Source organism: Chrysoperla carnea, chromosome 1 (genome assembly GCF_905475395.1).
Source record: "Chrysoperla carnea chromosome 1, inChrCarn1.1, whole genome shotgun sequence".
NCBI classification, from domain to species: Eukaryota; Metazoa; Arthropoda; class Insecta; order Neuroptera; family Chrysopidae; genus Chrysoperla; species Chrysoperla carnea.
The window spans coordinates 86577358-86604499 of record NC_058337.1 but is presented as its reverse complement, the minus strand read 5'-3'; the positions used below and the strand labels follow the sequence as shown (position 1 = coordinate 86604499).

The window sequence follows — 27142 nt, the reverse complement described above, 5'->3', positions numbered from 1 at the left end:
AATATATATTCTTGTATACTTAAATATATATATTGTATTCGTCAATTACGAGTAAGTCTTTTTCAGACGCCATTATTCTTTCTTAATGAACAATAAATAAATAAATTTTTTGCATAAACACCCAGTGAACACACGTACACTGTGCTGTCCGTTTTACCGGTACAATATAGCGTAGTATACCAGTACAATATGACGTAGTATACCAGTAAAATATGGCATCGATTTCTGACGGCCAGTTTGCTGGTGAATATTACGGAACACATCCATAATATTAAAAAAAGAAAACCAAAAATTAATTTGTAAGTTTGTAACATCATAATAATTAATAATTAACCTATTATGCATTACCTGTTTTATTCATAGAATATTAATTATACATAGAGAACGCGAGGACTCTGCTAGCATGTAAGTGGAGGCGTAATGATGAATGGGAGAGAAGACTGTCAGTGAGTTTCCCTGTGTCCTTGTCATAATCATATGTACGTATATACTTATTATTATTATTATTTGTATTAGTAAGTATAAGTATATGTATTAGACAAGGATACAGAGGAACTTACTGGCAGTCTTCTCTCTCGCTTCACATATCGCATCCACTTACAGGCTAGCGTTCGCTATCTTCATATCTCTATGGTTTAGTTAGTAGTATTTATAAGAAAGTATATATTGTGCTTTATAAAGAAGTGTTCCAAAATTAACGTCAGAAGTTAGAATCAGACGTTAATCTTGGGACACCCTTTATTATTATTATTATTATTCTATTAAAAAGATGTATGTTTTACTTATTTTATATAATAACTTTAATAAGAAAAGAAAAATCTCTGTTAATTTGTTTTATGAAAATGTACAATATGATTTTTCATTAAAAAATTTTTTTTTGTAAATAAATAAAAATCGTTATAAATTTTAGATTTTGTTTTATTTTTTAAATTTTCTATTCTAGTTTTTCTTTCAGAAGGTAAGTATTAAGTTAATTATATTTTTAGAAATAAGCCGAGTGGCTGTGTGGATATAGCACTTAGCTCTGAAACCAAGGTACGCAAGCTCGTATCCTGGTGTGAATTAATATTTTCACTTTTAAATTAAATGAATTTTTCTTGATGTTTAAATTTTTCCACTATTTTTATAGTTTAAATTATCTATATAACCCGCCCTCTTGCTATAAATAACGTCAGTTATACATATGCCATAAATCACTATTCTTTCAGGGGGTGGGAATTTAAATAATCATAAATATATCACACTCCTTAAAATCATGTTCTCCTGGTACAAAATATTAAAAATGTGTACAAAAATGGCTAGCTCCGCGATTTTAGCACCTCATGTGCGGAATTTCGATTGACCAATTATATACCATCTAGTCTAAGATCCCAATTAGGATCGACCTTCACCCATCTGTTTACCGGATGAAAGTTATTTTTTATGAAATATAAAATGTTAACAAATATCCCTGCAATGGGTTGCCTATAAAAATGTGGTCCAGACTACTTTTAGTGAAAATATCAAGAGTAAAATTTTTAGAAATTTTTCACTGACTTGCATATCTTACGAATTTTGATCTACTCGAAAGTAAAAGCCATAAAGAATATGCAGCAGCTATGTTGTTTGCCTTTTTTCGTTCACTATTATCGCATTTATACAAGTTGAAAATAGTAATTACGTGCATCTGTTAATTCATTGACTCGTATATCTAAATAAAGATAATTTTGTTACAATTACGGTGGCATATGATTGGCCACAAAATATTGGTCAAAAATAATGTTTACAAGCTTTCCAAGTTTTGATATTTATATTAAAAATGGTCTGGACCATATTTTTTAAGGCAACCCGTTACAGGAATATTTGTTAATATTTTACATTTCATAAAAAATAACTTTCATTCGGTAAACAGATGGGTGAAGGTCGACCCTAATTCGGATCTTGTACTAATCTGAAAGGTCAGAAATTGGTCATAAAAGGTCAGTTGGTCTCATTAATTGGTCAGCATCAGAAAATTTTTTATTAAAGATTGAAAAAACTCCACCTATGCGCGATCGGGAAGCATTCGCTGATAATTGGTCAGTTTAATTTTATATTCAAAAAATAATATAATTTCGAAAAAATTTTCAATTTTTTCAACATTTGTACTAGGAGAACATAAGTGGGAATTAGTAGTTCCTGATAAGGAGAAAGGTGAGTAAGTGTTTTCACCCCGAAAGTCTAAAATTTTATTTTGGCAGAAAGTTATTGGTCTGCCCACTAGAGGTCACACTCACCAAACACGGGTGTGCAGACCATTAACTTTCTGACTTACGAGGTGACAACAATTACCTTGCTATCAGGTACTACTTATTCCGTCCGTCCTTGATGTTCTCCTAGTAGAAATGTGAAAAAAATTGAAGTTTTTGAACGAAAAAAAACTAATTTTTTCATCATTTACTAGGCAAACTGCTGTGGTGGAAATTTGAAAAAAAATGAAAATAAAAATCAGATTTTGCTTAAAAGATTTAATGAACTTTTTTTTAATATATGACCTCACCTAGTTTCGAACCAAGGGACTATTTATTCGAAGTCAGATACGCTAACCATTATACCATTAGGGCTCTGTTATTCGTATTAATAAATAATTATATTCATATTTTCGACTTTCTTAAATTATAACAAAAAGTAAAACTCATTTTCGGAAAATTTTGAGTAGTATTATTACAAAAAAAAATGGCAAACGAAGTTTGAAATACTTACCTATCGTGAAGTTCGAAATACTCACCTATTTTTAACTGAAATAATATTGTGTAGCTACAGAGAGATGGGGAAAAATAAAATAAAAACAGGGTTTGAGTTTTCAACTTTATTTAAATGAAATCAAAATACTTAAAAACTATTTACGAATTACTTGCACATAATTCCATATAATTAATTTCATCTTAAAAAAATTTTTTTGCATTAACTTTTTTTTTACAAACCAAATACCACACAAAAATAAAATGAAAATCCAAAAAGAATATTACGTATTTACAATCCAACTTCTTTATCTCACCTATATTTTATAAGAATTTGTTTGTACCTTTACTAAAAAAAAATTAATTAGTTAATTAATAATTTTGTTCTGAAAGGAAAAATGGGATAGAATAAAATAAAACAAAATTTAAAATATATAACGATATTTATTTATTTATATTAATTTGAAAACGTTATCCCGAAAATTGATTTTTATACCATGTATATATGAAATATACATAGTATTATAAGTTTAGTCCCAAGTTTGTAACGCCTAAAAATATTGATGCTACAAAAAAAAATTGGTATAGGTGTTCATAAAATCACCTAATTAATCCATTTCCGGTTGTCCGTCCGTCCGTCTGTGGTCACGATGACTCAAAAACGAAAAGAGATATCAAGCTGAAATTTTTACAGCGTGCTTAGGACGTAAAAAGTGAGGTCAAGTTCGTAAATGAGCAACATGGGTCAATTGGGTCATGGGTCCGTAGTACCCATCTTGTAAACCGTTAGAGATAGAATAAAAGTTTAAATGTAAAAAATGTTCCTTACAAAAAAATAAATAACTTTTGTTTGAAACATTTTTTTGTAACCATCACTGTTTACCCACGAGGGCGTTAATTAGGTACAAATTTTATAGTATGTAATTAATATAGGAATATCAAAGTGAATATCTTTTGTTATTTACATGACGTCAAAAAAAAACAAACGATTACGCATCAACACTTGCGCATTATATGAGAATATCAGTTAAATATGTCAGATATGTATGTATGTGAAATGTGACAGAGTTATCAACACTGCCTATACATGGTATTTCAACAATTAACTCAGTCAATTGTTTGTTTTCACTTGTTTACTATATAAAATAACCATTATTATTATTCATTCAAATTTTTTATAGGTGACATATGTACAAATATATATAATACAAGTGAAAACAAACAATTGACTGAGTTAATTGTTGAAATACCATGCATAGTCAGTGTTGATTTATTTATCACATTACACATACAAACATGTGACACATACATAACTGATAATCAAGTATAGTACCTATTATAAAATTTCCGCCTAATTGGCGCCCTCACTAGTAAACAGTGCCCAATTCACCTATGATGCTCATTTACGAACTTGACCTCACTTTTTACGTCCTGAGTACGCTGTAAAAATTTCAGCTCGATATCTTTTTTCGTTTTTGAGTTATCGTGTCCACAGACGGACGGATGGACGGACGGACAACCGGAAATGGACTAATTAGGTGATTTTATGAACACCTATGACAAAATTTTTATACTAACATCATTATTTTTAAGCGTTACAAACTTGGGACTAAACTTAATATACTATGTATATTTCATATATACATGGTATAAAAAGAGTGAAAAATTTAAATAAAAGGAAAAATTCATTTTTTTAAAAGTAAAAATTTTATCCATTTTTTTTTTGATATGTACTACTATCAAATATACATGTATATTTGATAGTAGTACATATAAAAAAAAAAAATTATAAAAAAAAATATTTCCCCTACTCTGTCTGGTTTATAGTGAAGAGCTGTGCGTAAGTACTCACTGCCCTGATAAAACCATCCGGCTCAAAGCATGCGCGTTACGACAGAGACAACTTTTTTAATTTTTTTTAATATTAAATTAAACTGACCAATTATTTATATTAGCTGACCAATTATCAGCGAATGCTTCCGGATCGCGCATAGGTGGAGTTTTTTATTTTTTCTGCGAATGAGGTGCTAAACTTATTAATTGACCTTGAAAAACTTTAATCTTTAATAAAAAATTTTCTGATGCTGACCAATTAATGAGACCAACTGACCTCTTATGACCAATTTCTGACCTTTCAGATGGTATAATTGGTCAATCGAAATTCCGCACATGAGGTGCTAAGATCGCGGAGCTAAAATGGCTTGGTTATATTATTAGAAATAAATAAATAACAGAACATGTCATATAGTTTATCTCACTCATATTCTCCTATTACAAAATATAAACAAATTTTTATTTATAAAATTAAAAAAATTCTCGTTAAGACTAAAATTTGAAATTTTGTAACAGGAGAACATGTTATAACTTTATCCCACTTTTTTATAACATATTCGCCTATTACAAAATATTAAAAAAATACTTCTTATTTTGCTTGATTTTTTTTTGTTGTCATGCTAAAATTTATTCTTGTTAAATGAAATTTTATAAGATTTTGTAATAGGAGAACATCTTATTTAAAAAAATAAAAAATGTTAATCCCATTTTCCTACTTATGTCATAAATCACTCTTCTGTCAAGGGGTGGGAATTAAAATAACATAAAATATACCTCGCTCTCTTATACTTTGTCGCTTTTGGTTCTCATAACAATTTTCTAAATAAACGACTTTCTCTCGGCATAATTACTTATTTAAAAAAAATCAATCGGGACAATGCTAGATACGAACCAGGGTACTCTGTAACCGGAGACGACTGGGATAGCCACCACACCACCTTTGACATATTATACTTCTCAATAATATAATATATATACCTTTTACTCATCTTTTTTGAATAAACTTGTTTTCTTAAATTTAGTATGTATTTTTGTTTTACTGACTTTTTTCATTAAACTGACCCATTATGTATTTATTTTTACTCACCTTTTTTCAATAAACTTACCTATAAATGAATAATTGTAGTAATATCGTTAAAAATGTAGGTTCTATTTGATATTCCTGAAATGGATGCAAAGGATAAAAGATGAATGTAGGTATGATATTGAATAATAATAATTAAATCAGAAAAATTGTTAAAAACGATATTTTATTATATATATTTGTACATATTTCACCTAAAATAAATATAAACGAATAATGGTTATTTTATACAGTATAAAATTTCGCGATAACGTTTTCATTTTTTCTAAATTTTAAACAATTTTATCATTAAATTTGTTTATCATTTCTTTGTTAAGTTTTATTTTGGAATTTGTTGAACAAAAAGTCTGTACTAATTGTACAGACCTTTTAGGCACCTCGCATAATACAGAAAAAAAAATTTGTTTATTCACCCATATAAGTTGAAAGTGCCTATCTTTGTATCTGATTGTTTTGTTTCTTAGCTATGATTCAAGAAAATCTAGGAGGGGGAGGGGTCGTTGGTTTTTATTTTACAATGCACAATTTGTTGTATTCATTGGGTTCAGAACAGAGGTAGCAAAAGGCTCTGCACAAAACCAATGTAAAAATAATCATCTGATAATTCTTTATAAAATGATAGTCTATGAAACATTTTCTAGTTACTCGAGTTTCAAGTACCACAATATATTTTGAAATACGCTCCTGTTCTAAAATAGAGATAGATCTAGATAAATTAGATTGTGCTCATTTAAAATGTACTAAATATCGTTGCTCGAAATTTGAATAATTCGAATACGTGTTATTATTTTCCGTTGGGCTAATAATTTCTTTTATTCAGAACGGCATAGATATCTTATAAAAAAGTAACAGGCTAATTGACAATATTTTTTACATTGGTTTTGTACAGATCCCTTTATCAACATCACAGCTTAAAAAATAATTTCATAAATTTAAAAATTATAAGTAATATTATTATATAAATGATTTTTTCGTAAATGTTTCGTAAAAATCACCAACTTAATATAATACATCTTTCTCCCCACTATGAATGAGTTTATGTCGAGTCAATTGATTTCTCCAAGTAAATGTTTTATCACAATGTTCACATGAAAAAGATTTTTCTCCGGTGTGAATGACTCTATGTTTAATCAAATCATCATTTCGAGCAAATTTTTTATCACAAACATCGCATGAAAAAGGTTTTTCTCCAGTATGAATGATTTTATGTTTTATTAAATCGTATTTCCGAGTGAATGTTTTATCACAAACATCACATTGAAAAAGTCCTTCTCCAGTGTGGGTTCTTTTATGTATATTTAAACTGGTTTGTCGCGTAAATGTTTTACCACAAACATCACATTCAAATTTTTGCTCTCTATTATGAGTTACTTGATGTTTAAATAAATCATATTTCCGAGCGAATATTCTATCACAAATATCACATGAGAAAGGCTTTTCCCCCGTGTGAATTATTTGATGTCGAATTAAACTCTTTTTCAGAGTATATTTTTTATTGCAAACATCACATGGAAATAGTCCTTCACCTGTATGCATTCGTTTATGTTCATTTAAACTGTTATGTCGAGTAAATGTTTTATCACAAAATTCACATGAAAACGGTCTTTCTCCTGTATGGGTTCGCCTGTGTATAGTCACATGAGAATTTCGAGCAAATTTTTTACCACAAATTTCACATGAAAATGGTTTTTCTCCGGTGTGAGTTCGTATATGTGCAATTAAATTTCCGTGGTGATTAAAGGTTTTATCACATAATTCACAAGAAAAAGGCTTTTCTTCAATATGAATTTGTTTATGTCGAATAAAATCACTTTCACGAAAAAATCCCATATCACAAGCTTCACAGGAAAATGGTCTTTGTACACTATGATGAAATATTAGATTATGTCGAATGAAACTAGTTTGCTGTGTAAATGTTTTACCGCAAACATTACATTTATAAAGTTCTTCTTTAGCGAGAATTTGTTGATCTTCCAAATCATTTTCATCTAATATTTCATCCTTTATTATTCCTGTATTTTCAAGTTTAATATTGTCGTGTTTGACCGTCGAAAAGTCTTCATTAAAATGACTTCTTTCATATTCGTTTAGAACATTTTCTTCAAGTATTTCTTCTTTTATCTTTGTGTCACTTTCTTCAAGTATTTCTTCTTTAATTACTAATTCTGGTATCATTGGGTCATTATCTTCAAATATTTCTTCTTTAACTGTTACTAATTCTATATTTAATTCTTTTTCAATTTTAATGTTATCTTCCATGTTATCCAAATGATTATTTACACACTAATCATAAAAGATACACAAATTATTTCAACTTTATTACACACAAAAATTATATTTTGTGAAAAGGTTTATAATTCTAATTTTTTTGACGCGGTGTAATATTCACGACTCCAAATAGGTGTCATTTTAATGGCGGTTAAAGTGGGTTGAAGAGGGTATAAATCACGAAGTATAGATATACAAGGAGTCCGAACGTAATGTTGAACGAATGGACAATGTAAGATAATACAAAAAGAGGTATTCTGATCCTGCAATGCATGTATTCTGATCCTGCAATGCATGATGGGAAATGTGTCCATCGTTTGACATATTAACTGTCGATTAAAGTGCTTTCATGCAAACTCCGATATCTCCCGTAAATATTTTTATTATTTTTTATAGATATCTAAAGAATTCTTAATACTATGAGAACAAGTAAATTATTAATGTAATTTAAAAAACAGGTTGTTATAATATAATAATATGATTGCAAAAATCTAAACAATTTATTTGCGAACACTCTTTGTAGAAGTAAGAACGCATATATATGTACTTCGAGAACTAAAAACAACAAGATTTTGGGTCTCTGGTTGCACCGTTATATATCTTTTATAGCAAGAATGTGAAGCCGTAAGGAAATGAAGTTCCCCAAAACTTCATCACGTATTTTGTGGCATTCAGGAAAAATAAGTGAGTTTTTAGCAGCATTCCATGAATACTTCTTGTTAAAAGCTCATGAACATTCTGCAGGTGCAATAATGATTTTCCATAGCTAGTGAAAACTTCTTGGGTTTTTTTAGAAGTTGAAATACCACCTCACTAGGATCTTTTGTGAGCACGATTTATTGACTGCCAGTTAGTTCCTATGTGACCTTGTCTAATCTTAATATCATTGGCTAGATAATGTTTACATTACACAAAATCTCTATGCATCATATGATTATGACATATGACTATGACTAGGACACATAGGAACTAACTGGCAGTCTTCTCTATTATTCATCATATCGCATCCACTTACAGGCTTGAGGCTGGCATATCCCTCGCGTTATCTATATATAATATTCTACACATAGTTCATATATTAACCATAGAATATTATATTCATATATTCATATCTCTATGATATATACATACTAAAGCTCTATATATGTAGGTAAGATCGTTCGCCATCTTTATGCTAATGTGAAATAGACAATAAATTGTGGAATGTAGAGATAAAGAATACAATCTCATATGGCTGTTTGAATCAAAAAGTGTCCACAAAATAGCATTAAATAAAGAGGTTATAATGACACTAGTGTAGATAAGGATATGTATATCATGAACAAAAGAAAAGAAGGGACGGATTGAACTGAACCAGAGAATGAGAGAGTATTATACAAATGTATTTTACAACTTTATACTCCGTTCCTATGTTTCCTACGTCTTTGATGTATGCATGGTAAAAATGCCACCGATGTCAGAGGTGGATTTACACTAGGGGCAGTCGGGGCTAGTGCCCAGGGCGGCAAATTTTCTAGGGCGGCAAAATTTGGAATGTGAGAAAATATTTTCTATACAATATATAATTAACTAATTCTTTTAAATAAACTTTTTATTTTTCAAGAAATATAATTTATGCATTATGTATCAAATCAAAATTTTGTATATTATAATATAGGAAATTTAAGTGAAAACTATTAAAATAGTTTAATTAATTTATTTCCATAAAGGTTTGCAAAAATAAAATTTGATATTTTTGTTTTCTGGAATTGATAAATTAATATAGTTTTTTTGAAGAATTAAAAATATTTTCAAATTATGTATGTCTTTTTGATAACAGAAACTTTAATTGATCAATGAATTTTCTTAAAATTGGAGAATTATCAAATAATACTAATTAATTTTAATTTAAAAGAACAGTAATAATATGTAATACATAATAAATTTTTTGCAATTAATTAGTTATTCTAATTTTTTTAAAATAAGGTATCAAAACTATTAAAATAAAATTTCAGTCATAGGGCGGCATTTTCTAAAGTGCCCCAGGGCGGCAGAAATTTAAATCCGGCCCTGACCGATGTCATCTTTAATTTAATGCAATGCAATTTTGATCAATGTGATTGAACTTTGATCAAAATAACAATGCGTGTTTTGAGGGCTCATACATTATCTATCTCTTACTAACTATAGAAAAAAATATACATATTTGGACGACCGCACAAAAGAGAATACGCCTTGTTATTTTGAATGATTTGAGAATTAAATATAGGCAATATTACTACATAAATAATATAACCATGGAGGGAAAAATAATATTCATTAATAACATAATAAAAAGATATAGAGCATAAAAGTAAATATTCCCGCACGCGACGCTAAATTTTGTTCGGAACGCAACTATAATAATAATACTCAAGACAACAATTATATGCCACTTTGTATTGCAGGTCTAACAACAATTGAATAATTTTTTTAAATTTAATTATCGTATGTAATTAGTATCACAAAAATTTGACCTCCAAAATTAATTGGTACTTTCAAATTACCATTTGGTAAAATAATCTTATCTCTACACCTGTAGTTTGAAGCTGTAGGTAAGAAATGGTATAAACAATATATGCGCATGCTATTTTGATCTATTATATTATGCAATTATTATAGCATAATAGGTGCAAGAAAACACGTGCATTCTCTCATTTTGTGAGCCATTAAACAAATTTCAACAAAAATATTATTATAAAATGGTTTTATATCCAAAGGAAACAGGACAATTCATTTCAAAACATTCAAAAAATGTTAAAATATCACCAGACGGAATTCAACAATTGGGAAAAATGGTAGGTAATTACCAATATTTATATCCTTGAAAATACAAACCTATTTTTTTTACTCTACTTTTGATTTTATCATTTTAAAATGTCTATGTGACAATTAAAAATTTATGTATAAAGTCATTTAAAATTTAGTTGTGCGTTTAACATCTTACAATGGCCATGTGACAATATATAGACGTCTTAATGCCAACGGTAAAAAATGTATTAATTGGTGACTGACTATGGTGTGATACGGCCTGTGGATCTCACTCAGAATTGTTGTGCTATGCAAATTGTGCTTATTTTGCATATAGTTAAAGTAATTAATGTTTTATGTATGCTAATTTTGTATATTTTATGTGTATCTTTTTGTAATTTATCAATTAAAAGTTAAAACTGCGTATATGCTCAAATAAAAATTAAAACTTCGGAATTATATCCATTTTATTTTCCGCTTTTTTTTATATATATAAAGGGTTAAAATTAACGGGTGAAGCATAAACAATGAATCTATTACAGAATTCTGATAAGAAAAGTCCTTTTTAATCTAACGGACAAAACATAAATTTTTATAGCTAACAATGCTGTAGGAATTATAGTTTATTACAATTTTTGATCAGATTATTTTTTGTTCGAATTTTTTATTTTAGATAACTTCAAACAAATAAATAAATTGCTCTGTAAATATTAGACTTAGCGAAAAGACAGTCTGATGGAAAATTGTTATTTGCCGAAATATCATGTTGTTCTCGATTTTAAAGACTATGCACCTCTACATCTACACCAAATTGAGTTAGAGTTGAAAATCTGTATTAGTATTAAGTATTAGTTAGAGAGTGAATGCTTACGGGAAGTGTTTTTTGATAGCGCTAACTCCCGGGCCCTTTCCAGTCCTTTTATGTTAAAAAAGTTTTTAGTATTTTTTTCACGATGAAAGTTAAGAGCAAATGTACATACCGGAATAATTTTGTTGATTTTACACGAAACATTTATGGAAGTGTTTGTCTGCTATTGAAGTGAGAGGTTATTCTGGAGATTGGTAACTGTAGAGGCCTGAAAATTGGTAACTTCAATAGGCAATTCTTAGATAATATCCGAATTTACATATAAATTTTTCAACGCTTTATCTCAATTTGGAGGGACTGTAGACTCAGTTTTTCCCTAGGAATCTTTCCAAACTGAACAGATTTTCTTGAATCATAGTTAAAAACTCCCTCAATCAAATCACCTTTCAAACAAGAAAAACTAAATCAAAATCGGTCTATCTGTTTGGGAGCTACAATGTCACAGACACAAAAACACATTAAAATCATAACACCTCTTTCTCTCTAAGCAGAGGGTAATAGTCTAAAATTAATTTTTTCGTCAAAAAAAATTTTTTTACACTTTACGGAAGGACTCTGCAAAGCCGGTGGCCTGAAAATAAAAGACCGTTCATTAATAAAACTAGCATTTTCCGATTTTTGTATCAACATCCGGAGAGTGATTAAAATAGTAGAATGCATACTTTTCTTGTTATTCAAGCGCTCCTTCGTTACATTTTAAAATTCCGATTCCAATTACATTTATCAATTCAGTGACTATTTTCACCATTTTAGAGCTAAAAAGTTTAAGTTTAAGAGCTCGCACAAAAAAATCGAAACAGCTTTGGAAAAATTATTTTACCATGCGACTGGAGATTTAAAAAAAACTACGTTAAAAACCTTAAATTGGGTTTCAGCAGGCGTTGGATAAATAGATGTATATTAAGAAACCACAGTAATGTACAACAATATTTTCCAAATGTATGAACGAACTGTCTACTAAAACATATATATTCTTTTAATGGTCTGGTCAATCCATAGACTATAACCGCTTTTTTTAAGATTTAATGCTGCTTATAACTTGCATATATGCTGCTTATAACAACTATGCTTGGCGTTATTATTGATTTCCCAATAGAATAAGTTTGAATTTTGAGTACTTACTTGTAAACACAAAGAAAAAACACAGACTGTTTTATAATTATACTATCCAATCAACTTTTGATTACTTTAATAATTTTGTATTTAAAATTTACAGCTTATATCGACCATGTTAAAAAATGATGATATATTAAAATCAAATTTTTGTGAGGAATCGCTACATCCTAAACCAAATGAACCATGGACAATTGATTGGATATTTGTAATTGATACTTTAAATTTTTGCTTTTGGACACCAAAAAATGAACTAAATGGCAAATCAGAATGGACTGTTAATGGTTATGTTGGATATTTTGCACTATGTGCTGCTATTAATCGGGCAATGGAGGTATAATGAGAAACTTTCTGATTTGTTTGGAATATATATATATGGTATATTTTAATGTATTATTTTTCAGGAAAATATTGATATTTTGAATCCGAATTATTATTCCAAAATTACTGAAGAACAATTATCTTATATTTTAAGACCAGATGAAAATTGTGCAACAGTTCCTCTTCTCAAAGAACGAACAAATTGTTTACACGAAGTAGGAACAATTTTGATGCAAGAATTCAATTCAACTTTTAAAACTTGTTTAGAAATGGCTAATGGTTCAGCTATGAAATTACTGGAAATCATTGTAACAAACTTCGAGTGTTTTCGGGATGAAAGTCAGTTTAACGGCTACCAAATATCATTCTATAAACGCGCTCAAATTTTAGTAGCTGATATTTGGTCATGTTTTTATTTGAATTGTAGCGAAGATAATTTTTTATCAAAATTAGTCAATTTCTATGACATTGATCAAATAACAATGTTTGCAGATTATCGTGTTCCACAAATTTTGAATTATTTTAATGTTCTCGAATATTCACCAGAACTTCTAAACACTTTAAATGAAAAGCAAATATTAATGCCGGGTAGTAATTTGGAAATAGAAATTCGTGGATGTAGTATCGAAGCTATTGAGCAATTAAAAAATTGGCTTAAAACAGAAAAACCAGATATTGTTATTAATTCTATACTACTCGATCAATATTTGTGGGATTTACGTAGGAAAATTAATCATAAATTACAGGAAGTTCCATTCCATCAAGTTATTAGCATATATTATTAATATTAATTATTTTTAGAACCATTCAATAAATTATTTTGTATTACTATGTTTGTGTTTTTATACCCTATATATGAAATATATCAAAGTCTAATTAGCCAATTTTCTTTTGTTCGTCCATCAGCACGATAACTCAAACGGATCTTGTGAACCGTAAGAGATAGAACAAAAGTTTAGACATTCAGATAATAGCTAGAAACTTAAATGTCTGAGTCTAAAACACGGTAGCCGATCGACTCGGTATTTCAAAAGTTACGTTGAAATGAAATTTTCTCTTAGACTTAATATCGTAATATACAATATAATATATATTTAGAGAAATTAATCTTGAAAAAAACAAAGTACATTTTTAAAGCACATAGTTTAATTTAATTGGTTCGATTTTTTAGCTCTGCTTTAAAATAACTTTTATTTAGCAAACTTATAAATTCGAATCAATTAAATTGTACTAATGTACTCGAAAACAAACTTTAAAGTTCTCAAAGTTTGGCCTCTCTAAAATAACCTGGGTTTTAAAGTTTTTTTAACCGAATAGATCTTTAAATTGTTATCAATTCAGTTCTCGGTAAGACAGAAGCGAATATTATTACGATTTTCGCTTACATATTACATTATTTTTATGTGTATCTAACTGTCAAAACGTAAGATGTAAGCCATATGATTGAAAGCTGAAATCCCATAAGTAGATTGGCTCTTAGGATATTAAAATCTTTATTTTTCCCTTACCCTCACTTATTCCCTTTTTGTTCTCAATTTCATAAATTTTATTTTTTTAAATTGGTGAAAAATGTTTTAAATCAGTCTAGTAGTTTTTGAGTTTATCCATTACAAAAAAACATTTTCCCTCTTAATAATATTAGTGTGATACGTGCTATCAATAACTAACATACTTTATGAGTTATCTCTCTTCCATCTTTGAACGTTCACCAATTAAAATAAAATTTTTTTTATTAAACAAATATTTATTTTACACAAAACTAAAAAAATTATCAAATAATTCACTTGATATTTGTGTAGCTTCGTCTTTGTGAAATATTTCACTTTTATTTAGCTTAATTTGATAATTATTATCCGCTTCCATTTCTTCTAACATGTTTACTAAAATAGAAAATTATTGATTAATTACAATTTTATTTAATAAAAAAAACCTTGCACGATTCTTTGGGACAATTAAGTGCGTTTAGTAAAATCTAAACATAGAAAGAAACGAAAAATTACACAGAAGTTGGAACTCGAACCCGGGTCCTCTAGAAATCTGATCTAGGACGTAGCCAACTTCGTCACTTCTGTTATACTTAAGTGACTCAATTATGTGTAACATTTTAGCGTCTTATACTATCGCTATGTTTCATGTGTTTATAGTATACACATACAGGTTCACACTGCTCATATAAGTGATAAAAAACCTCATATTTTTATTAAGAAACCAAATTTACATTTGTTTCAAATTTTGTGTGTACTTTTTATAAGTCACAGTCTAGTCCCCCAGATTACTAACACATTAATATTATTCACAATATACAAATAAGTCAAATTATTTAATTAAATTTAAAAAAAAAATTAGAAACAAATGTAAAGGCTTCTAACTTGCATACAATTTTAAACGTTAAAGCCCGGTTCGGTTAAATAATTTATGATACCAAATTAGATAAGGCACTTGGCATGAATCCAAGAGGTTCGAGTCCTGGTGCTAGTGTATTTTTGCAAAGATTTGTCCGAAAGCCATTTTATACAAGGAAGCTGCGTGGTCTTTTAAGAATTACTTACGTGTTTCAAATTCAAAATTACTACTTAATTCTTTTAAAATATGAACATTTTGTCGATGTAGTTTAAATAATTTATACATTTCAGTATCCTTATTGTATGAAAATATATGTAACATGTTAACAGCCATTTTAAAAATATTATGTATATGGGTTTGATTTCTTCGTTCTGAAAAATATTAAAAATGTTTTTATTTTTGAATTTCAAAAAGTGAGGCAAATTTGGGCAAGCAAGTTGTAAAAATATGAGCTGTAAACGAATAATATTTCGTTTCGTATAAAATATAGTAACATTATTTGATGTTAGCTCAAATCTGAGCCAAATAAATAATGAGAGGGATATAGCAATCGCATGCGTTCGACTATTTTTTAATGTGGAATGCATTGATATTTTGCATTTGACGCTTTTTTGATTTTTTTTTTTGACCAATTGTTGCTGTGGATCGAAGTACGTTCTTTGTACCTGACTAAAAGTCAGTACCTAGCTAAAATATCAGAATCGATTTTTTTTTTCAAATTAGCTCTTCGATTGCTTCCATATTTTTTGAAAAACTATATACAGAAATCTGTACATTAGGAACTGTGAAAATTTTAACCATGGAATTTTTCAAAACATGTTGGTAATTTATAAAAAATATATATATATAATATTTATAAGGAATATTTTTTACATTTAAACTTTTGTTCTATCTTTAACGGTTTACAAGATGGGTCCTACGGACCCGCGACCAAGACCCAATTGACCTATGTTGCTCATTTACGAACTAGACCTCACTTATAACGTCCTTAGAACGCTATAAAAATTTCAGCTTGATATATTTTTTCGTTTTTGAGTAATCGTGATGACAGACGGACAGACGACAGACAGACAGGCAACCGGAAATGGCCTATTTAGGTGATTTTATGACCACCTATACCAAAATTTTGTTCATAACATCAATATTTTTAAGCGTTACAAACTTGGGACTAAACTTAATATACCTTGCATATTACATATATGCATGGTATAAAAAGTTAAAATATCCGATCACCGACTGACAACATGCATTTTCGTACACAGTAGCACATGCTAAACACGATGAATTCAAAAAACGCTGTGATTCTTGGCTTGTTTTATTCTATAACAACGTATTTTTGTTTTTTGATAGCTATTTTGTCATCCGTTTCGCAGATTAATTGGATTATATATTTTCATTAGTCTTGTGGCAAGCATTATTACCTACTAAAAGATCTGTATGGAAGTAAAAGTAGCATTATTATATCTCAAAAATTGATTTGCTTTTATAATATTAGGTTTGATTATCCGTTTATTATTGTTATTATTTAATTACTGTAAAAAATAAGACGGCAATTTTGTTTTAGTGTTTCCAAGTGTATTTGGAATATCATATACTGCCAAATTTTAAAATATGTATCATAAATTTCTATGGACTCACCTTGAAAACAAAGCTTATATTTTTTGTAGTAGACTAGAGAGCAATTTAATAAGTTAAAAAAGCATTGCATAGTATTTAACGTACATTGGCATCTAAAACAAAAAATAAACAACAAGTGAAAATAAACAATAGACTTTTTTATTTTAAAAAGTGATTACCTTTTGCTTCGGACAGTTTGTGATAAAAAACTAATGTGATAAAATGAATGACAAATATCTTATATCTTTATCCAACTTAATGTCTGTCCGAAACAATAATGAATCGTAATTGAAATGAAAAGGTCTATTAACTGAGAATATTGTTGAAATACCCTGTGTAGATAAATCGATATTCCTATAAATAACGAAAGCATGAGGGTGTCTTCATCTTAAATGCGACACACTGTAAATAAGTAGTTTCATTTATTCGCATTCGACGATTTTTTTTATTGTGTGTGACAAAATAAATACAATTTTTTTTAAATTATAATATTCTAAATATTCCAAGGGGTTTCTACAAAAAGTTCTATTTACAAAAGTTCTATTTTTGTGTAATAACTTTACCTATATTTCATAATACATGGAAATCATTTTTCCTTACAACCCACTGCGTTTTAGATGGCTGATATATATCGTTTAATTACTTTGACAAACACATTTCTTAAATATTTAAGTCAAATAGAAAAATTAAACACATACAGCTGGAACTTCGAACAGGCTAATGCTCTAAATTTCAGCTATGAATCCGCGAATTGTAGAGGCTGTACCGTTCAAAATATTGATATAAACTGACATTTATATTTGATTTTTTCGGAAATTTCTCACCTTAACGAGCAAGATTATCGAGGGACTCTGTAAACTATAAACTTGTTGTAGAAGGCAGCATCATCGAAAGTGCCTAGTTAAAATTTATGTTGATGACTCCCATCCCCGCCATTAAATTCATCATCGATAAGCAAGTAAGTTAAATTACTTTTTTTTTATATTTTCCAAATAAAAATGTGGTGACAAGATACGATACTAAGTTTAGTAGAACTATTAGGCTTTATATAATCAATATATAAATACTAACTCATCTTTTGACGACGTCCAATTATTGGCTAAATATTGATTATGAAAAAATACTGTAAGGTATTCAAGTTGTTCCATTGTAATCCAAATATTTGTCACTGATTTGTGTAAACAATCATCCAGTTGAACTGAATAATGTTGTAAAAGACATGAGTCTGAAAAATTAATTGAGTAAGAAAACTAAATTTAATTACAGTTTTTTTCCTTACCTTCATCAAAATAAATTTTATTTTCATTACTAGAAAATTTATCTTTATTTGAATTACAACACAGCTGTCTTGAAAAATCCTTGTTAAATGAATATCTATTCAATAATTTTGTTATTGAACATAAAACTGCCGGCGGTGGACAAGAAAAAGTAACATTCTTTATTATATCGAAAATTAAATTTTTACTGAAACAATAAAATATAAAGTATCATACAGAGTGTTCATTTTTATATGTCACCTTCACTATTTTGCCAAGGGAGTATTCAATCAAAAAATGACACTAATGAAAGTTCTTAGTTTCGAAGGGGGCATAATTATGATAGAAGCCCTGTTATTATTGACCTACACTCAACAGGTCATTGGAAAGACGATTTTTTACAACTGATAAGAGAAAAAGCTACAAATTAAATTAGAAACCACAGAAATTTGTGTTCCATTTTTATTTCCTTACCTTAAGTTGTCAAAGTTTGATTTGTGAACGCAATTTGTTAATAATTCTATAATTCCAATTAATAGACCGCAACAATTATTTGAGAAATCCTAAAAATTAAAAGTTAATTCAAACTAGAACTCATCGCTGTTTTAAATTATCGATATGACAATTTTATTTTTTACAAAATTTAAACTTCTTAATAGTTCTATACTTCCTAAAGCTAAGTATTCACCAGCCTAATTAAGGAACATATTAAATTGAATATGAATCTGATGGAATGTGTTAAATATCATTACTAAATTATGAGTTAGTTGTGCAAATTTTTCTACTTGTTCATAAACAATAAATTTTTAATTAAATGGAACGGTCCATGTAAAAGTTGACTTCAAAAATTAATAAATAGGCAATTTGTATTACATATCAGCCATGAAAAACACAATCTTATATATGTAGCATATACGTAATACAAGTTGCCTAGTTATTAATTTTTTAAGTCAACTTTTACATGGACCATTCCATTTCATTAACAGTTTATTGTAACGTATAGAAACATTTGCGTAACTAAATCATAGTTTAGGAATGATATTTGATATCCAAGAAACACATTCCACCAGGTTTTAGAAAAAATTTAGTGATTTATTGCATTTTCCTTAATCTGTTACATATTTGATTGTACTATTTATACATGATACAAAATAACTTACGTGATCTCTGATTGTTAAAACTATATCTTTGATAATTTTTAAAAATAAATAATTTTCATCATCAAAATTATTTTTGAATGATATAATTTCTTTATTTAATTCTAAATCATCGCTTAAATTAAGTAAAGTTTTCCCAAATATATAATTAGCTAAATATTTGCTATATTTTACAAGTATTGCTATTATCATTAAATATTGCCGAACAATGATGCCAAATTCATTTTGAATTATAGGTCTGTAAAAAATAAAAAATAATTAAATATTTGATGCTATTTAATTAAATAGAATTAAGATGGTTTTTTAGCACAATTCTAAAACTCTTTTGAGACAAATAAATTACTAACAGGCATCGACTTGGTGGAAATGTTAGTTTGGGATGTAAGTAACAAAAAAAATTAAACTCGAGACCCTTGAAAATGGTGAAATGGGAGTTCAAAGCGTTTTTTTGCGATTTAGGGAGAAAAATGGTTCATTTCAACGGTTAAAATGAGCCTGGACAGAGTATGAAAATCGAAAATAACATAAAAAAATTAATTTAGACCTGAGTCTCGGAAAACAGTGGGCCACTGTTATTCACTTGATCCGTTTATCTACAGGAAAAAGAATAATTTTATTTAATTAGTATTGAAAAAGACGACCAACCGAACATGAAGAAATGAATCAAGACTATTATTGTAAGCAAACGTTTCTTACTTTATTTTTTGGGAACAAAATATCAACTTGACATTCATTTAATAGGTACTTTTTGGATACATTTATCAACCTAAGAGCGGTCGCTCACCTCCTTGCAGTGTTATACCTCGATTTAAACATTTCATCGTCAAAGGTTCTTTCATATATTGGTAAAAATACATCTTAAGTTTATTTAATTTACCTTGAATTAAATAGTGATGAAATTGTTGGTACATTTTTAATATAATATCGATCATTTAATGAAATATATATTCGTCTTACATTCTTTTTTTCAGTTTTTAGTAAATTTGTAATATTAAACAATAACGTTTGACACGCGTGTATAAGCTGAAAAAAAAATTTATTTTAGTTGGTAAAATAGAATAGTTCGTTCTTAAAATTCGCATCGTTTCTTACGAATGCAAATGTTAAACAAATATACGAAAATTCACACAATCTTAATATGTAGTTGACCAATGCAAATGCAGTTATTATTCAGTATACAAATGCTACACTCAATGGGGTATTCTACTATTTTTGAAAAAGTACCTCAAAATGTTGATTTTGCTAATAAAAAGCCAAACAAAATTTATTTGGGAAAAATGCACACGCTTTCTTGCCAAAAACTTAAATTAAATTTTAAAACTCTTTTAAACTGTCAAAAACGCGGGTATCCAATTTGATGACGTAACATCGGTATCATTATATGAAATAACACAAATAAGTTAGACAGATATATTCATAGAGATCTGATTATAATAAATATAAATACTTATCTATGTATATATTATACCCAGCTGTCTACACTGAACTAATTGATGGTCTATGAACTATGACTCATTCCGCTATGACATCACAGCAGGGCTTACCCGCGTTTTAGGTCACGTGATATAAAGTTTAAAAATTACGATTTTTAATTTTAATATTTTAAAAGAAAAATGTGCTTTTATGACTCGAAATCAGAATATTTAAGTATATTTTTACATAAATTTTAACTTTTTTCAAATTTCAAGATTTATTTTTGACTAACGATAATACCCTATTGCACACATGAAGTCAATTCTTAACATCTTATATGGAAAAAGGTACTTACTTTATTGAAGTATAAATTATTTTTATTAGATTCTAATTCTTCCAATGATAAACTAATTAAATTATTTATTTCAGGAAAAATATATTCCAATGAAAAATTTTTTTTATGTTCTAATTTTGTAATAAATTCTGGCATTAAATTTTTACCATCTAAAAATATAATAAAATTGGTTTTAAATAGGTGATCCGAACAAAAATTTATTAAAATAATAAAATTATCCAAATTATTTACCAACTTCATGATCTTCCTTCGAGCTTTGAATATTTACATTATTATTATCATTTAATATTCTTATGTTTGGATGTAATCTAAAAATATCTTCCGGTATTTCTTTTCTTAGAGGATAAACTGAAAGAATATTATAAATAAGTGAGAATAATAATAATTATATTTAGTCCTTTAATAGGGAATATTCATGAAATTTAAATTTGGTTCAAATATTTTTCTTCCGTAACTTTCATGACTGGACATTTCAACTAAACCATTATTTTAGTTATTAATATCTTTTTAATTACTTAAAATTAATTAATAAAAGTACAAATTCAATGAGGGCATTTAAAAATTTCTAAAACGGAAATTCAAATTTTTATACGGACGAGACACCAAAGTACGGGCTTGTCAAATTTGTTGACATACTGTTTGATATTAATTACTTACATTTTATTTGGTATTTCATTAAATTATACTATTCTACGGCTTTTTATTAGAAAACTTCATAATAACGAGTGTAAATTCTGTGTTGTAAATTCATTTTTTTTAAGTGTAAATTATACATTGAACTGTCACCAATTGACAGATCACGTACTTATACGTCATCAACAGAGAGCGCCAAAAAACTGCGTTTAAATATCTCAAAATTATAATGCATTTTAAATATTTTTTTACACTTAAATACAGCATTTTTAAGCAGTATTTATATTTTTTACTTTGTTATAGCGGTGTAACCAATGAATTATAAATATAAAAAAAATACATGAATATTCCCTATTATTATATTTAGTCCTTTAATTGGAATATCTCTTGACACAATATATCTAACTGGGTTATATTATTCCAAAAACACGTAAAATAGAAATCAAATAATATTAATAATCGTAAATCTTTAATATTTTATATTATTTCTCTAGTCTGTTTATTCCTGCCCACGTGAGATTTTCCTTATTCCTTTATCAAAGCTTTATTATCGTACTGACTACTGACGAAAAATAAGACCCACGATCTAAAAATGTACCGCTTAGGAATTTTGCATATTTGCAATAAAATTGCCTATAAACAAAAGAAAGTAAATTTTTGTTTCACTTATATATTATTTCTCTAGCCTGTTTTTAGCTACGAGTGCCGCATTGCGGAATTCCTCACGGGTCGAACTTATAACAATTTTAATACGTTTAAGAATACAAAAATTTGTTTAGTTGATAGATATTAGAAGAAAGACTAGATAATCGATTTCATACTATTTCATGAAAAATAAATATTGGAAAATTAGATATAATAACTTGAATAATAATAATTCAAGTTATAAAAACTTTAAAAAACATGGAAATTTTTCGGTTTTTATTAAATCTATGGTCTTTGTGGTCACAAGACTCATTGATAGTAATTTCAAAAATAATACTTACATGTAAACATATCCGTACGTGATACTTTCATTATGTTTTGGGTTTGAATAGACTTTGTACTGAGTGATATATGTCTTCTGATATTACTATTGCCAGTGAATGATGCATTAAATCGTGACGAAAAATCATCGTTTTGTCGATATCCATTATCAGCTTGTGATTGTGATAAAATATTAATTTTTTTCACTGTAGCACTTTCTAAACTTCTGCAACGATTTGTTAATGTCATCACTTCCAAATTCTGTTAAGTTTAAAACGAATATTTTACTAATAGTTGGATTGTAAAATTATGTTTTTTTATACTTAAGTTTTAACTAGAAATTGTATTTGCCACGGCAATAGGCTATTTGACAGTATAGAAAATAATGTCGTAACTATTAATATCTGCATATAATTTGAAGAAATACATAAAATATTTTATAGTTATCATTTCTTACGGGCTCCACCTAATAATATGAGATAATATGAGAGTTAATAATGCCTTAGAAAAGGAAAGTTACCTAGGAAAGCGGTGGCGATATTAAGCGACAGAAAAATAATAAATGCCATATAAATAATTTGTATAAAAATCGCTTCATTACGGCCGCTATATAGCTCCATAGCTTTTATGGGCAACTCTAGCATTAGGGAAAAATCATAATATTAAAAAATTTGTATTTAGAAGTGTTTTTAAAATGATTTATATCCTGTAACAACATTCTGCTAAGTTTTAGTTTTAATTAAAATTATTAAAATCTTACTTATTATTATGAAACTAATTTTTGTTCCAAATTTTTACATGTTTTTTTGTAAATCGAGTGTAATTTTTTACATCCTTTTATTTATTTAAATTATGAAATTCCATTTATCAATAGGGAATATTCATGTATTTTTTTTATATTTTTAATTAATTGTTTACGCCGTTATAACAAAGTAAAAAACATAAATACTGTTTAAAAATGCTGTATTTAAGTGTAAAAAAAATTTAAAATACATTATAATTTTGAGATATTTAAACGCAGTTTTTTGGCGCTCTCAGTTGATGACGTATGAGTACGTGTTCTGTCAATTGGTGAAAGTTCAATGTTTAATTTACACTTTAAAAAAATGAATTTACACTCGTTATTATTAAGTTTTCTAATAAAAAGCCGTATAATAGTATAATTTAATGAAATACCATATAAAATGTAAGTAATTAATATCATACAGTATGTCAACAAATTTAACAAGTCCGTACCATGATGTCACGTCTGTATAAAAATTTGAATTTCCGTTTTAGAAATTTTTAAATGCCCTCAATGAATTTATACTTTTATTAATTAATTTTAAGTAATAAAAAAGATATTAATTACTAAAATAATGGTTTAGTTGAAATGTCCAGTCATGAAAGTTACGGAAGAAAAATATTTGAACCAAATTTAAAATTCATGAATATTCCCTATTACTCTTAACAAAAATAAAATTTTGTAGAATTACCTTAATTTCTAATTCAGATTTAGCAGAATTTAAATTAGTATTTAAAGCCGATATTTTTTCAGACCATTCAATTTTCTGTTTTTCCAATGATTGCATTTTTTCAATTCGTATAGTATCAATTGTTTTCTGTGTTTGTTTCAATTGATTTCGTAAAATTGTTACCTAAAAATAGTAAGTCAAAATTATAAACTAAAGCATCAGTTTTTTGAGTACGACTAGTGTCCGCGGGTTATAAGAGCACAAACATATAAAAATTTCTTTTTAATATGAAAGGTAGGTTTTTTTGTTTTTAATAATTATAATTTTGGTAGAGTTGAAAATTTGAGCGATTTGGCTTGTCAAACAATTCAAAGGGTTGAAACAATTCGATAAACGCATAGTATATATGATTTGGTAACGTTATAGACCATGTCGACGTAATTTGAGAGAATACTCTTTTAAGTTTTTTCTGGTATTGCATAAAATTGCTGTAGATTCAGCTATAAAAAATAGATTTAAGTCGTAGCTGTAACTTTATCATCATTTCATAAATAACTATTTTCTTATGTATAAAAGAATTCAAATGTGGTAATTGCAATAAATTGATTAAAAAAACACAAAATAAAAAAACTTTTAACAAAAAGAAAACCGGCTTCAAAAGAAAAACTTTTCCAAAACAAATTAATATGCACTAAAAAGTGAAAAAATAACGATAATATAATATAGATAAAATTATTGTTATTTTGGGAGTCGGTGTTGGTCAAGGAAACAACTCTGACAAAACAGTTTGCTACATTAGCTTGGCTGACACCGACTCCAAAAATAACAATAATTTTAACTACATTATATTATCGTTATTTTTTACTTTTTAGTGCGTATTAATTTGTTTTGGAAAAGTTTTTCTTTTGAAGTCGGTTTTCTTTTTGTTAAAATTTTTTTTTATTTTATGTTTTTTAGTGAATCTGAAGTACACTAACTAATTTGTCAAGAAAAAAGAAAAATCGAAATCGCTTGGCGTGATATTGAGTTATTTGTCCTCTTTCGTGCATACTTAATGCAAATTTAAGACTTTTATGGTTTTCTCATGAATGCCGTTGTCAGAACTGAACCAAAATGAAATGGGACCACACGGGAAACGACAGCTTTCATAGATAAAGAATCATCAAAATCGGTTCACCCAGTCAAAAGTTTAGAGGTAAAAAACATTAAAAAAAATACAGCCGAATTGATAACCTACCCCGTTTTTGTTTGAAGTCGGTTAAAAATTTTAATGATCTGTTAGAATGAAGAGATTTCACAGTGTCTCATTGTTTAAAATTATTTAACGAAAAATGATTTTGTAATATATTGTCCACAGAGGGTTTTCCCATAAATTTGAACTTGATGAATTAAGAGAATTATTCACTAACTTATCTGAAAGTGTTTTGTTTCAACCCTATTTATTTATTAAAATCTTTTTCTTTATAGAGATGGATTAAAGTTTACAATCTTTCCAGCACTTTTAAAAACTTTTTACAAAGTACTCAAGTTTTTACGATATGGAAAAACAACTTTTTGTGTTGAAATATTCGGTTCCAGGTGGTTAAACAAAGTTTAAAGATTTGGAGTGAAAAAAAAATTACATCACCTCGCCTTCTTTTGTGATAAACTTTTCCGAAAGTTTTTTATTTTCATCTTTAAGTCGTTCAATTTCTTTCAATAAATCATTTGATACATTTTTCGCTTCATTATTACAAATTATGGTTTGAGTTGAATTTAAATTCTCGATACTTGAATTTCTTTTAAAAGTCAAGTGACTGTTTGATTGAAAAATAAAATTATTCGTTGATTTTTGAGGAATGTTAGCAATTGATGGTTTATTTGCTGGTAAATTTTTAGATGACGATATTGTTTTACTTGTACTTGGAATAGCGAAATCATGTTTAAATGTGGATGTTATTATTTGATCTTTTTTCTGGAATTCACTATACGACGGTAAGCACATTGATTGACTTTGTTCTAACTGCAATTAATTATTTTAGTATATTAGTACATGTTTTGCAGAAAAAAGGACAATAATAAAATTACTTGTGTCAAAATATCTTCATCAAAATCTTCACCCCAAACATCGTCATTTGGACTAGGATTTTTAACAGCAGGTTGTTCTATTTCAATTCTAGGTTTTTTAACTTCATTTGATTTAAAAAAATTTGAACCTCCAAGTCTCTTCGACATGATTAAAAATCCATTTAAAATTTCAAATTAACCTAAAAATTTGCATCAATAATTTTCTTTGTAATTTCAAAAATTGGTACCAATTAAATTTGACAAGTGACGTATATACGACGATGATCATAGATGTGCTACATAAATATACCTAGTGTTCAGCTTACATCTAGGCATATGTGTATCACGAGTATGACAGAATACTCGTACACGAATACTGTACTATCTACAGAATTTTCATGAAAAACAGAAATGCTTTTTGATAATTTTTTAAGAAAATATAGGTCGAGTAGAGCTTGTAACTCAAAAATTACGCATTTTTAACAATAAAAACACTATGAAAAAAAATTGTTAAAAAGTCACAATATTTGAAATATTTTAAAACGATTTTTTTTGGCTCCACCGCACACGTGATCTGTGATATCAATCCGACAAGCAAAACAATGTCAGCAGTTGTATTAATATATCACTATTATCAACTTCAAATGACGTCAAACCTACCTTCGTGTAACATCGTGTGTTTCCGGATCGTTTTCGCCAATTTGAATTTTAATGATTTTCATTGTCTGTTTTCTCGGTCATATGACTTCAAAAAAATCGGGGGAAAAAATTAGCCCATTTATCAAGACATTTACTTTCATTTAAAAAAAAGAAAAAAAAAATGTGAAAAAAGGTCTATTTCATATAACATCTATAATACCTCTTATACTTAGATGCATTGCTTAACGAATCATTGTCATCACAGGCTTATTTTATAACATATAGCGAATGCAACTTGTCATATATAT

The 27142-nt window shown here is 27.9% G+C and overlaps 3 protein-coding genes across 6 annotated transcripts; 1 reads left to right on the top strand and 2 right to left on the bottom strand.

Moving 5' to 3' along the window:
* Positions 1 to 6583: 6583 nt before the first annotated feature.
* LOC123305669 (gastrula zinc finger protein XlCGF52.1-like) lies at positions 6584 to 7903 on the bottom strand. The gene has a single exon (XM_044887449.1). The coding sequence runs from the start codon at positions 7873 to 7875 to the stop codon at positions 6616 to 6618; it is 1260 nt and encodes a 419-aa protein (XP_044743384.1). The 5' UTR covers positions 7876 to 7903; the 3' UTR covers positions 6584 to 6615.
* Positions 7904 to 10414: 2511 nt separating this feature from the next.
* On the top strand, positions 10415 to 13746 carry LOC123305221 (queuosine salvage protein). Of its 4 annotated transcripts, XM_044886876.1 has the most exons (4): positions 10415 to 10457; positions 10525 to 10700; positions 12738 to 12968; positions 13039 to 13746. In XM_044886876.1, the coding sequence occupies exons 2-4, from the start codon at positions 10605 to 10607 to the stop codon at positions 13738 to 13740; spliced, it is 1029 nt and encodes a 342-aa protein (XP_044742811.1). In that variant the 5' UTR covers positions 10415 to 10457; positions 10525 to 10604; the 3' UTR covers positions 13741 to 13746. The 4 variants fall into 4 exon arrangements, with proteins under 4 accessions (XP_044742811.1, XP_044742810.1, XP_044742813.1 ...); XM_044886875.1 differs by lacking the exon at positions 10415 to 10457 and having other exon boundaries at positions 10468 to 10700; XM_044886878.1 differs by lacking the exons at positions 10415 to 10457; positions 10525 to 10700 and adding an exon at positions 10925 to 10995.
* A 7573-nt stretch (positions 13747 to 21319) lies between these two features.
* Positions 21320 to 26416, bottom strand: LOC123291817 (ATR-interacting protein mus304). The gene is made up of 5 exons (XM_044872241.1): positions 26217 to 26416; positions 25777 to 26151; positions 24171 to 24332; positions 22716 to 22956; positions 21320 to 21444 (listed from the first exon to the last, which is right to left on the bottom strand). The coding sequence occupies exons 1-5, from the start codon at positions 26361 to 26363 to the stop codon at positions 21320 to 21322; spliced, it is 1050 nt and encodes a 349-aa protein (XP_044728176.1). The 5' UTR covers positions 26364 to 26416.
* Positions 26417 to 27142: the final 726 nt, after the last annotated feature.

Coding starts and splice junctions, on each gene's coding strand:
- LOC123305669 (XM_044887449.1), bottom strand. CDS start 7,875: ATGGAAGATAACATTAAAATTGAAAAAGAATTAAATATAGAATTAGTA.
- LOC123305221 (XM_044886876.1), top strand. CDS start 10,605: ATGGTTTTATATCCAAAGGAAACAGGACAATTCATTTCAAAACATTCA. Junction 10,701..12,737: donor TTCAACAATTGGGAAAAATG/GTAGGTAATTAC, acceptor TAAAATTTACAG/CTTATATCGACCATGTTAAA. Junction 12,969..13,038: donor CTATTAATCGGGCAATGGAG/GTATAATGAGAA, acceptor ATTATTTTTCAG/GAAAATATTGATATTTTGAA.
- LOC123291817 (XM_044872241.1), bottom strand. CDS start 26,363: ATGTCGAAGAGACTTGGAGGTTCAAATTTTTTTAAATCAAATGAAGTT. Junction 26,152..26,216: donor ATGAAGATATTTTGACACAA/GTAATTTTATTA, acceptor AATTAATTGCAG/TTAGAACAAAGTCAATCAAT. Junction 22,957..24,170: donor AATCTGAATTAGAAATTAAG/GTAATTCTACAA, acceptor TAAACTTAACAG/AATTTGGAAGTGATGACATT.